Consider the following 11,704-nt stretch of genomic DNA (forward strand, 5'->3'; position numbering starts at 1 on the left):
CTTGTGCAGGCCGCCCAGGCCGTCCATCCATCATCCATCGAGATCCCAAGAGTCCTTGCTGCGGCCTCGGGGCTCGGCTGCGCTCGCTATTCTCCCTCCAGGACGGCAGGGGGCTGTGCGGCGCCGCCTGCCGCTATCCCGACAGCCCTCGCGCGGGCGCGCGGCTTTAAGCGAGCGGAAGAACCCGCGCGGAGGCCGGGTCGGCGGGCGGAAGCGGCTCGCACGCCAGGCGCCGCCATGCCCGGGGACCACCGCCGCATCCGCGGGCCCGAGGAGTCGCAGCCGCCGCAGCTGTACGCGGCCGACAAGGATGAGGCGCCCGCCGCCCGCGACCCGACGCGGCTGCGGCCCGTGTACGCGCGCGCAGGGCTGCTGAGCCAGGCCAAGGGCTCGGCCTACCTGGAGGCGGGAGGCACCAAGGTGCTGTGCGCCGTGTCCGGCCCGCGGCAGGCCGAGGGCAGCGAGCGCGGTGGCGGCCCGGCCGGAGCGGGCGGCGAGGCCCCGGCCGCGCTGCGCGGCCGCCTGCTCTGCGACTTCCGCCGCGCGCCCTTCTCCGGCCGCCGGCGCCGCGCGCCCCCGGGCGGGGGGGAGGAGCGCGAGCTGGCGCTGGCCCTGCAGGAGGCGCTCGAGCCGGCGGTGCGCCTGGGCCGCTACCCGCGCGCGCAGCTCGAGGTGTCGGCGCTGCTGCTCGAGGACGGCGGCTCGGCGCTGGCCGCCGCGCTCACGGCCGCCGCGCTCGCCCTGGCCGACGCGGGCGTCGAGATGTACGACCTGGTGGTGGGCTGCGGCCTGAGCCGCACCCCGGAGCCGGCGCCCACCTGGCTGCTGGACCCCACGCGACTCGAGGAGGAGCACGCCGCCGCCGGCCTCACAGTGGCGCTCATGCCTGTGCTCAACCAGGTGGCCGGGCTGCTGGGCAGCGGGGAGGGCGGCCCGACCGAGAGCTGGGCCGAGGCGGTGCGCCTGGGCCTGGAGGGCTGCCAGCGCCTCTACCCCGTCCTGCAGCAGTGCTTGGTGCGGGCTGCCCGCCGGAGGGGCGCCGCCGCGCCGTCCTGAACCAGAAGCCTGAGCAACGACGGACGCGGAGGGCCGAGCTGCCGCCGTCCCCTAAAAGACCCGTGCCGTCAGCATCCAGACTGCACGGAGCTGAGAATTCAGAGGGCTGGACAGGGTCCGAGGAGGCGTGCACAGAGCTAATGCACTGGACAGCTGTGTTGGAACAGTTTTTGAGAGACTTCCGTTAAAGAAACTTTTCTATTTGAGTTGGTGCTTCCCAGCTACGACCCAAAGAAACTTGCGAATGCGGCCTGACTCCCAAGTTGGAAAGGACTTTTCAGCTGGCCTCGCCTGGAAAACGGGACTTGGAGCTTTTGTCTTGTAAGGGATGGACTCTATGCAGGCCAGCTAGTGACTCCCTTCTATGTAATTGGTCTGCTCTTGAGAGAATGGACAAGGGGCTGTGCCTACTCATTTATATCTGAGCTAAAACAAACTCCTTTGTATCTGGAAAAGTTTTCTATTGTCGTTCTTCTCGGCAGTGAATTTAAAGGAGCAAGACTTCTGCACTGAGTAGTGGACCCCTGGGGTCGAGGGCTTGGGACAGCATTGCCTTGAATGTGTCCTGTTCCTTAGACCGACATAAGCAGAAGAGACCGGCTGAAACGGAAGGAGGTGCAGGGGCTGGTGTGGGGGAATGTGCCTGGAAGGAGGAGAAGCTGCCCCTTGAGTACCAGAGTTGGCCACTGGTGAGGTGTGACAAGAGTATGGAGGGCTGTATGGGCCGAGGAGCACTCTAGCCTCTGGTTTGGTGCTGGGCAAGACCACAGCTCAGAGTTGGGTAGCTGGAAGGGGTTTGGCTCTGGGTGGAAGCTAGAGGCCTCCTCCACTGCTGGTAAGAAGTGGGGGTCCAGGCTGGCTTTTTTTTTTTTTTTTTTTAAGATTTATTTGTTTAGAGAGAGTGCATGTGTGGGGGACAGCGGTGGGGAGGAAGAGAGAGAGAATCCCACACAGACTCCATGCTGAGCACAGAGCCTGATGCAGGGCTTGATCTCATGACCCTGAGATCAGGACCTGAGCCAAAAATCAAGTCGGATGGATGCCTGACTGACTGAGCCACCCAAGCGCCCCATCAGGCTGGCTTTATTATTTGGCTCCCCTTTCCAGTCTTGGCTTCTGGAAGGGTGCAGATGAACTTCCAGGAGTAAGAGCTTCTGGATGTTGGGAAACGAGATGCAGCCTGACCATTATACATACAGCAGAGCTGGCCTGAGTGGCCACAAGAGTGGAACCTTTCCTGTGTGGCTCCTGAGCCCTGTGAGTTTGTGCTCAGGTCTGAATTGGAAGAAGGCAGGCAGCCTGGTCCCCTCTGTGTGCCCTGGCTTAGTTAGGAGTTTCTGAATGTGTGTGACTCAGCTTCTCCAGGAAGGCCTGGTCTGAGGCAGCCCTAGGACCAGAATGAGGCTTGGAGACTACACCAAGAACCCCTGACCGGGGAAGAGAAACACAAATTTTATTTTTCTCCCTTTGGCATAATTTCCAGAGCAGATCTGAAATACATAGTATCACAGCAGCCAGAGACAAGATAGAAATGGACATAAAATTGATAGCCTTATTCTGAAGGATAGCTTTTTAGGGTGGATGGGGAGTCTGGAACCAAAGGGGTTATGTAGGGCACACACTGAGGAGCTTAAAGCTCAGTTTCAGACTGGAAGGGGCACTGTAGGCACATGAGTGTTTCCTGGGCACCACTGTGGCTGGAGAAAGCTGGGCTGGCCACTGCAGGACGCTCCACACTCAGAACTGGCAGGGCCTGGGGTGGGGGGTGGGGGGCGGGGAAGAGCAGCCAGAGCGGTACCTGCAGTCCCCAGGGGCTGACGTGCACCCAAAGGGGGCCTGGGCGCTGCCTCTTGCAAGACGGCCTTGGCTTCATGAGGATGGTGAGCTTGTGCTAGGCAGCTGCCGGCCTCCCTCCCAGCCCCTATCTGGAAATACGACCTCCAAAGCAAAAGCCACCGTTACGGGGAGGCTTCCTGGCTGGTCTCGCTGAGCCTTGCCTCTGCTTTCACTGCACTCATTCCAGAATGGGTGCCTCTGGTTGCACAGTCACCTCCGGGAGGCCTTCAGAAACCCACACGAGGCAAGGAAGGGAGCCACCTGGGAAGGAGCCTGGAGGGCTTCCACCCTTCTACCAGCTGCCCTCCGGATCCAATGCCGGATTCTTCCCCTGTAGGAAAAATGGAAGCAGGACTCTGGCCAGGAGAGCTGAGAGGTATGGGATGGCTAGGAAACGGAGGCCTGCCTGCTAACCTCTTCCCTCAACCCCACATCCCTTTCTCAGCAGCTTTGGCAGCTCGGTGCTACTCTAGATTGTTCCTGAGGCCTGGGAATCCAGAACCACCAAAGCATTCCCTTCATGTAGCGTGGTCTTCTCCCAGATGTGACTCAGGCCCGGGCAGCAGTAAGGGCCCTCCAGAGCCCAGCAGTCCAGGGGGCAGAGCCGGACAAGTGGAGGAAGGAAGACTCATTACTGCCAGCCCCTCAGCATCCCGGACCTCGCAGAGATGGCCCAAACAAACGTGGGGCTTGGCCTGCCGCAGGGAGCACCAATAAGGGAGGAGGATATGGTAGGGCAGGTAGGGCTCCTCCCCAGGGAGCATGGTACCTGACAAGATGGGGCAGGGCAGGAAAAAGGCAGAAATGGGTTTTAACCGGTTCTGGGGCCTCAGGCAAGGGGTCTGGGGCCATTCTGCACTGCTCGAAGTCCACCTCCCAGCTTCCTGGAGATGGTATTTTAAGCCAGAACAAGCCCCTAGTCCCCTGAGCTCATCCAGCCAGTGGCGAGAGGATAAAAAGTAGTGCAGGGCCCATCTTCTGGGGATTGTATGGGGTAGATGTCACATGTCTCCCTTCAACCACCGCTGTGGGTTCCTGCACGGACCTGAGGCTCTCCCTTGCTTACAGGGAGGCCGCAAGGAGCCAAATGCAAGGAGGGTGAGGATGAGGGGAGGCACCAGGCCACTCACTGCCTCCTCTGGGTCGAGCTGTCCTCAGAGCTGTCTGCTTCGGGATGGGCCCTCTGGTCCCTGGGCTCCTGCTGGAGTTCAGTGATTCTGCATGAGGAACCCTTACTCCCTGGGCCCCTGGTTTCTTCACTGTCCTCTGACCCTGTGCAGGGGGAGTCACCAGTTAATGGCCAGGTTTTGAGGCCCCAGCTGATCTCAGGCCACTTGGTGCCCAGCACTGATCAAGGGTGCCCAGGGCTTGAGAGGACAAGATGGGGAGGGGCTGGGACACTGTTCTGCCTCCAGATAGCTGCTGAGTGGGTGGGGGGGGGGGGGCTCACAGAACAACCTAGAAGCCACAGGGTCTCCAAGCCAGTGGAACAACTAGAGGGAGAGGGTGAAGGGAGGGCAGGAAGGAGCTCTGCAGACGGAAAGCCCCCAGGTGCCCTGGCACCCTCAGCAGGGGGGAAAGCTGGAGCTCACTGGGAATGTGGGCCCACAATTGGAGGTGTTCGACCTGGAAGCTGGTCCCTCTGCTGGTCCATGTGCTCCAGATTCTCCAACAGACGGTCCACCTGGGCTTTGATCTGGCTTAGCTCGCCCCTGATGGAGTGCAGCTCCTCAGTCTGGACTGTTTGGAGAGGGGCCAGAGCTGGTGTCCCACCAGGCCCGGGGGGCAGAGGGCTCCCCGGCCTGCCCTCACTGCTAAGGTTTGCCCAGCTCTTCCCTAGCCCTGTAGGTAAGGGCTGTGCCCCCTCACTCACGCTTTATTTGCTCTTGGGGCAGGTGGCTCTTCCTGGCACCCTTGTGGGCACTGAAGCTGCTCTTGACCCCCAAGCCTACCTGGGTCCTCCGGATCTTAACAGGCACGCGATTGATGAGTGGAGGGATCCTTGGGTATTCATACACCCTACTGGGACAGGACAGAGAGGGAGTCAGGCCAAGTAGCTCCACCTGTTTACCCAGAGGACGGAGGAGTAAGATCCACCTACCTGTAGGGGACATCTTCCCTGTACAGCTTATAGTCCAGGTCATAGTTACTCCTGCTGCAACAGAGACAAATGGAGAAGGGTCACTCTCCATGGCCAGAGTCCTTGCCTAGACCGCAGTTCAACGTGAAGAAACTTCAGGCATGCAACTTTTCCTTAGAACCCCAGGATTCTCCATTAGAAGAGCCCTGAAGGACTTAACCAAGGCCACTTTGGGAGACCACAGCTTCCCCATGTCTGGCCTCTGAGAAGGGGCACTTTCCAGGTGGCTCCAGGTGACAGGAGGGGGACAATTGCCTACAGCCTTTTGGCCAGCCAGATAGGGGCCCTCCAAAGTTTCCTCTGCCTGACCCAGGAACAGCTGACGTTCTGGATCTTAGTCTGGCAAAGCATGAAAGGGAAGAGTTAAGTCGGGGCCTAAAGCCACGGTGGGGGTGTGAGAGCCTTTAATCCTTGCGTGGGGATCGCCAGGATGCTGCCCAGCCAGGCAGGGTGAGGGCTGTGGCCAGGCCACCTTCCTCTTTGCTCCAGGCCTGCGGGGACAGGAGGAGTTTAGGAGGTCCCAGACTCTCTCTGCCTGGCCTCTGCCCCTTCTCTCCTCTGCCCTGCATCTCCGGGGAGGGAACTGGTGGGTCCCGGCCTGGGCAGCGAGGCTCTGTGGGGACACAGCTGCAGAAGCTTCAGGCGCCCCCTACGCCTGGGGCTGGAGGGGTAATGAGGGGGACGGGAGGGGATGCGTGCGGGGGGCAGCACAGTTTCTAAACCAACTTTCGGGTGCTGTGCGGCCACGCCCCCATCTCAGGCCCAGCCCACGAGGGGCGAGGTCTATAGGGACACTGGGTCTGAATGGAGGACGTTCGGGGGACCCCTTCCCCTTCATCCTGGTTCCCCCGCGCCCAGGCCCGCGGGTGCGAGTTCCGGCCACCCCCGCTCCCGCCCCCGCTTTCTGGCTTCAGGAGGTCTGGAGGGGCGGCCTGGAAGCCTCAGGGATGCTGATTCCGCGGGTGGGAGGCGCGTCCTTGGAGAAAGGAAAGCGTGACGGCGGAGCGCGGGGACATTGCGTACCCAGCCCCCGGGGGTCGCGGTAAGGGCGTGGGGGGGGGTCCCCGGCGCGGTGCCGAAACGGGCAGCCTCCTGGGGGCCGGGAACTAGCGGGCGGGGGCTTGGGGGCTAGGACAGGCCTGAAGCTGAGGCGTCCCAGCAGGGTGCGACTGCTCAGAGAAAATTCTCACTGGTCTGGGTCCCCTTAGATTGTCCGGCGCGTTCCCCCACCTGTCCCCCACCGACGGGCCCGAAACCTCGACGGAGAGCAGACGCGGAGCTGGCGGCTGCTAGACCACCTGGGTCTCTGTGGCAAACCTTTCTAATGCGTAGCTTTGGTGGTTCAGTGGGAGAATTCTCGCCTGCCACGCGGGAGGCCGGTGTTCCATTCCCGGCCAATGCAGACACTTCGCTTTTTTTTTTTTCCCCACCTTCCCTTGCATTTTTTCCTAAAATGACTTTTTGAAGCAGCCAGGAGTGAATGGTACAGGAATGTTACTTCACTGACCGTTTAGCACAGACTTGAGAGCTGCCCGAGTTGAGATGGGCTGGGATGGGTTTGGGAGTTGGGTCTCAGGCCCCATGCACCCTACAGCGGTGCTTGCTGCAGGCAGAGTCCCTCTGGGCCTGAGGAAGGGGGCCCCTCACCCCACCCCACCCCTCTGTCATCAGCCAGGGCTGAAGCCTGGGCGCTGATCCTGTGGCCTTGCCTCTTCCCCCCCAGGGGGCAGCCGCCTGCGCCCATGGCTGCACGGCTGCATCTGGTCCCTGGTCTGGGCTAATGGTTACGGTCGGTAAGTCGGAGCTCCCCACGAAAAGAGAAACAGGACGCAGCTTTAGAATGGTGTTGTGGGCAGAGCTCAAGCCACCTCAAGTGTCCTGAGGGCCAGGGGCAGGGGGAGCAGACTTGGGGCAAGTCTTTCACCACACACCTTTCCCTTCAGGTTGAAAACTTCCATTTTGAGGCCTGGACTGGACCCGTTCTTACGGAGACGTCATTCAGCAGTTCAGCGGCCACCAGAACCCCATCGCCACCCTGCCCTTCCTCTGGGCACCATCCTGAGGGCTCGAGCCACGGCCACCGCCGCCCACCCACTGCTGCCCCAGACCCAGGCGGCTCCGGCGCCCCCCGCCCCCCCACAAAGGGCTTCATCCTCCCTCCTGGAGTCCCCTGGGCCAGATCATTACAAAACCCCTAGAGTCTCCCACGAGACACGCGGCAAACCAGCAGACCGCGTAGGCAGCTCTGCGTCACTGAAGAAACACCAGGTTAAAGAACCGAGCGCTACCCAGGAGCAGACAGCTGCTCTTCAGCCCAGAACAAAAGCAGTGGCAAAGCCACCCACCCTGGCACACTCACAGGGTGACACACACCCTCAGGCAGGTGCCGGCAGGGAGATTGGACCTCATCTGTGTCAAGGTCAAGCTGAAGGTGCAGAGACTGCTCGGAGCAGCCCCCAGCTCAGCCCTGCCATCTCCCTTCCGGGAAGACGAGGCAAACCCAAAAGCAACCAGAACCTTCAGCACAGGGCATTTACACAGTGTGGTTCCTCACAGCAAACACCTGCCCTACCGCCGCCTCCACCGCAAGGTGGAGACCACCCAAGTGCCCGCAGGGGGGCCAGGAGCTGAGCGAGGCCACCACAGATGCCCGGCTCAGGGGACGCGCCGTCCTTACGTCTGTGAAGATGGCATGTTGGCTGGCAGAATTTGGTGAGCTCCTTTCTGAAAACGTTTCAAGAGTTCCTAACATTTTCTTTAAGCTTCCCAAGTTAGGGGCAAGATTTCATCCAGGCAAGTTCCCATTTGCTACTTCCCAAACATCTCTAGCTGGAAGAAGCCCCCAGGCACCACGCAGGTGGGGCTTCCCGGGGAGGACCTGGCCCCAGGTGGGAGGTAGGGCCCCGGTCTCTGTCAGCAGGGTGGTGCTGGGTGACATCAGTGACCAGGGCCCTGGGAATGAACTGGGTCATCTCTCTCAGTTTACAGACAAAACTTGAGGCCAAGGGAGAAGAGACTTCCAGATGCCACAGTGAGTAGTCTGAGCTGGTCTCCTGGGGATCTTGTTCCATCTCAGGGAAACCCAGAGCGTCGGACAAGCCAGCCACCAGCCTCCCTCCCCGGCAGGCTGCGGGCAGCCCTGGACAGACTCACCAGGAGATGGCTGTGCCCTGATGTCTCTTCTGGCCCGGCTGGGCTGGGCCTGGCCTGGGCTCTCCAGCCATGTCGAAGTCTGAAGAGAGAACAGGAGAGCAGGGCAGAGCCTGAGAGGACGGAGGGAGGGGTGCAGAGGAAGGGCCCAGGTGCCCACGGGCCCCACTGGCTTCCAGGCTGGCCCTTCCCTGCTCCGCCGCTCCGAGGCCGTGGGTACTGCTCTGTAAGAGGCAGCGCGGCAGAGCATGGCCCCGGTCAGTGGGCAGCCCCGCCTGGCCTCCTTCACACCCCGAACCCACAATGGGAATCAGCCCCCTCGCCCGTGGCCTGGAATTGGGGGTGGTACCGTCAAAAGGCAGGAGGGAGAATATTCGTGATCTCCGTGTCCTCTGAGGAGACCCCTAGCCCTGGCCAGAGTCAATGCTCGAATGTCCTCCTGCTGCCCGTCTGCCTGCCCACTTGCCTGCCTGCTGCTGGCCCACGCGCCCCAGCTGCCTGTGGGCCAAGCCCCGGGGGCGGCCGTGGCGGAGCTGGCCAGGGCAGCTCTGAGTGAGAAGCAAAGCCCGCAGCTGGCCGGGGCTGGGGATGGACACCCCCCTGCCCTCTCTCAGTGGGGGGGGCAAGAGTCCGCTGAACCCATGCAGGGGAGGGCTGAGACGTCCAGCGAGGCGGCCTCTGTGCACCTGTCACGGCAGATCTTCTCGTTTCTGGGCTCCTCTCCTCTAGTGTTCGGCACTGGAGAGGGCAGCACTGCGCCCATGGCAGAGGGAGGGGCTTCTGTTCATCCCGGACCCCCCCTCGGTGCTCAGGGCCTGGCACTCAGCAGGCACCCGTTGATGTCTGCGGGATACGTGGATGGAAGCCCATTAAATCATTCCATTTTTTGTTTGGGATTTGGATCAGACCCCAGAGTTTCGCTTGTGACTTCAGGGCCCCTCCCTGACCCCACCCCCTTTCTTCCTCAATCTGTGATCATCATCCGTGGTCCACCGTGGCTGCCAAGACGGTAACGAATGTGAGCCTTCTCCTTTTCCCATCCTCAAGACTTCATGCCATACAAGCGCCGAGAGCACTCAGCACCTGCTTGCTTGCTTTCTGGGAGGAATAGGAGACTGGCGACAGTGTCCCCGAGGCATTGACAATCCAGACCGAGTGTTTAATTGGGAGGAAGTTGGCAGTTTGTCACCTTGGACTTTCTCTTCCATTGGTGGTCCTGATTCATCCCCTCAAGGACACATCACACAAATGACCGTGCGCCAAGGTAAATGCCCGCACTTCCTTCTTGCCTGGCTTTCTGCGTCTTTTCCTTTGGCATATCTTTATACCTGTGGTCACCTTCACATTTGCAATATCCAAAGGGGACGGAAAATCACACCCATGTATACCACACAGGGCATGGGCACATAGAAATGCCTACTGTGCCCAAGATGGAAGGGTCAAGTGGGAAAAACCATTTATGGCCCCTAGATTGCCAGTCATGGGCTAATTATCACAAGGGGGCTAGTGGAGTATCTGGGAAGTTCACCCTCAATGGCAAACCTTGTCTGATGTGTAATGGGCATCTTCCTGGGCACCTGCCACCTTCAGCCCAGAGCAGACAAGCCTGGGTGCATGGCTGAGCCCCACCTCCACTCAGGGGAATTAATCAAGATTCTCCAGAGAAACAGAACCAGTAGGAGGCATATACCGAAAGAGATTTATTATAAGGAATTGGCTCACACGATTATGGAGGCTGACAAATCTCAAGATCTGCAGTCAGCAAACCAGACCCATGAGAGCCGATGGCATAGTTCCAGTCCAAAGACCAGCAGGTCTGAGACCGAGGAAGAGCCAAAGCTTCAGTTCAAGTCTGAAGGCAGGAAAAACAAAACAGAACAAAACAAAAAAAACGGATGTCCCAGTCCAATGGCAGTCAGGCAGGAAGAGTTCCCTCTTACTCTTGGGAAGGTAAACCTTTCTATTCTATTCAAGCCTTCAACTGATTGGATGAGGCCCACCCACATTGGGGAGGGCAGTCTGCTTTACTTAGCCCCTTCAAATGTTTCATCCGAAAACACTTTCACAGACTCACACAAAATAATATTTGGCCAAATCTCTGGCCACCTTGTGGCCCAAATTGAAACATAAAATTAACTATTACAGGGGCCAAGCGCTGGAAACAGGTGGAGGTCTGTGCTCCATATTCATCTCTCACAAAGGGACACGCCCTCTTGCGTTCCCCCAGGCTGTGAGGGCCTGATTCGTGAAACACAGACAGGCATAATGAATGACAGCAGATGACACAAGGACAGGGAACATCAGCAGTCAGGTGGGAAGAAAGCAGAAGACAGAAACAGACCAAGTGGATGGAAGGACTAGAATAAGGACAGAAGAGAGAAGCAGAAGGGGGTGGATATACTGGACAGCTGATCTTCAGAGTTCCCCCGAGCTGACTCCCAGATGTGTCCGTCCTGAATTAATCAAACAGATGCAAAGTAGTTCACTGATTTTCATAGAGCTCCCAGGAAGAAAGGACAGGGTCATTGTATCATCCCCAGCACTAAAATATATCGCAAGCAGCAGCCAGCAGTGACTGAACTCCAACAATCTCCTGGACCTTGTGCTGCAGACCTCACACCCATCATCTCAACCGTCATGGCAGCTTTGCAGGGCAGATGCTGTTGGTACCCCCATCCGACTGTATCTGGGGTCAGGTGGAGAGCAGGCTGAGAGGAGCAATGGGATCTCCGGCCCCTGCCTTGCAACCACTACCGTGTTCCAAAAAGTCAGAGGACTTACTTGAAGGTGCCCAGGGGATCAGCTGGAAGCAGAGTCTGGTTCAGGGAGCACCTCCGGGCTGCGATGTCTTGGCGCCGGATGGCTCCATGACCCACTCCAAAAGGGGGCGAGAACCTGGTAAGGGCTTGGGCTGACGAGGGCAGCACTGCAGGCCGGGGTCCTGGATGTACCAGGTGGCTTCTTGCAGTGGACACGAGTCATTCTTTTCGGCCACTTCACATCTGAGCCCCCTTCCTGTGTTACAGGTATCCCCTAGCTTGGAGACAGAAACTGCCTCCCAGGAAAAGAGCTGAAAATGCCCCTTTCTGCCTCCCTTTCCTCACCTTCCTTACCCCTAGGGCCTGGGCACACTACGTGGCTCCTGCCATCAGACCCATGGGCCTCACTTTGAATTTGAGCGGTCAGTGTGACGCAGCTCGTCCCAGCAGGTGATGGTGACAACGGCAGCAGCTACCTCCAGCCCCGTCCCACGTTGGTGACGTTGACTGTGGCGTCTGTCTGCGGCAGGGGCAGTGAGGTGCCTTCCAGGCCTGATCCTCTGGCCTTTCCCAGAGCTCCTGGGAACTCACCAGTCTCTTTGGCAAATTCCTTTTCTGTGTAGAGTCGCCAGGATCAGTTTCTGTTGCTTAAAACAAGAACCTTATTGATACAAAATAGGACTCCTGCATGGAAGGAGCGAGAAGCCCAGGGGGAAACGGGGGCGATCTAAGGCTGGGTAGTGGCCAGAGGACGGTGAAAATC

The 11,704-nt window shown here is 59.4% G+C and overlaps 1 protein-coding gene across 3 annotated transcripts; it reads left to right on the forward strand.

Moving 5' to 3' along the window:
* The first annotated feature begins 236 nt into the window (after positions 1-236).
* On the forward strand, positions 237-9,642 carry EXOSC6 (exosome component 6). 3 transcript variants are annotated; one of them, XM_032424492.1, is made up of 3 exons: positions 237-1,891; positions 6,976-7,744; positions 8,014-9,642. In XM_032424492.1, exon 1 carries the CDS (start codon positions 238-240, stop codon positions 1,054-1,056), a length of 819 nt encoding a protein of 272 aa, XP_032280383.1. In that variant the 5' UTR covers position 237; the 3' UTR covers positions 1,057-1,891; positions 6,976-7,744; positions 8,014-9,642. The 3 variants fall into 3 exon arrangements, with proteins under 3 accessions (XP_032280383.1, XP_032280384.1, XP_032280382.1); XM_032424493.1 differs by having other exon boundaries at positions 237-1,750; XM_032424491.1 differs by having other exon boundaries at positions 237-1,745.
* Positions 9,643-11,704: the final 2,062 nt, after the last annotated feature.

This window comes from Phoca vitulina, unplaced genomic scaffold (genome assembly GCF_004348235.1).
Source record: "Phoca vitulina isolate PV1807 unplaced genomic scaffold, GSC_HSeal_1.0 scaffold30, whole genome shotgun sequence".
NCBI classification, from domain to species: Eukaryota; Metazoa; Chordata; class Mammalia; order Carnivora; family Phocidae; genus Phoca; species Phoca vitulina.

Excerpts from the sequence above, each read along its gene's own strand:
- EXOSC6 (XM_032424492.1), top strand. The coding sequence starts at position 238 with ATGCCCGGGGACCACCGCCGCATCCGCGGGCCCGAGGAGTCGCAGCCG.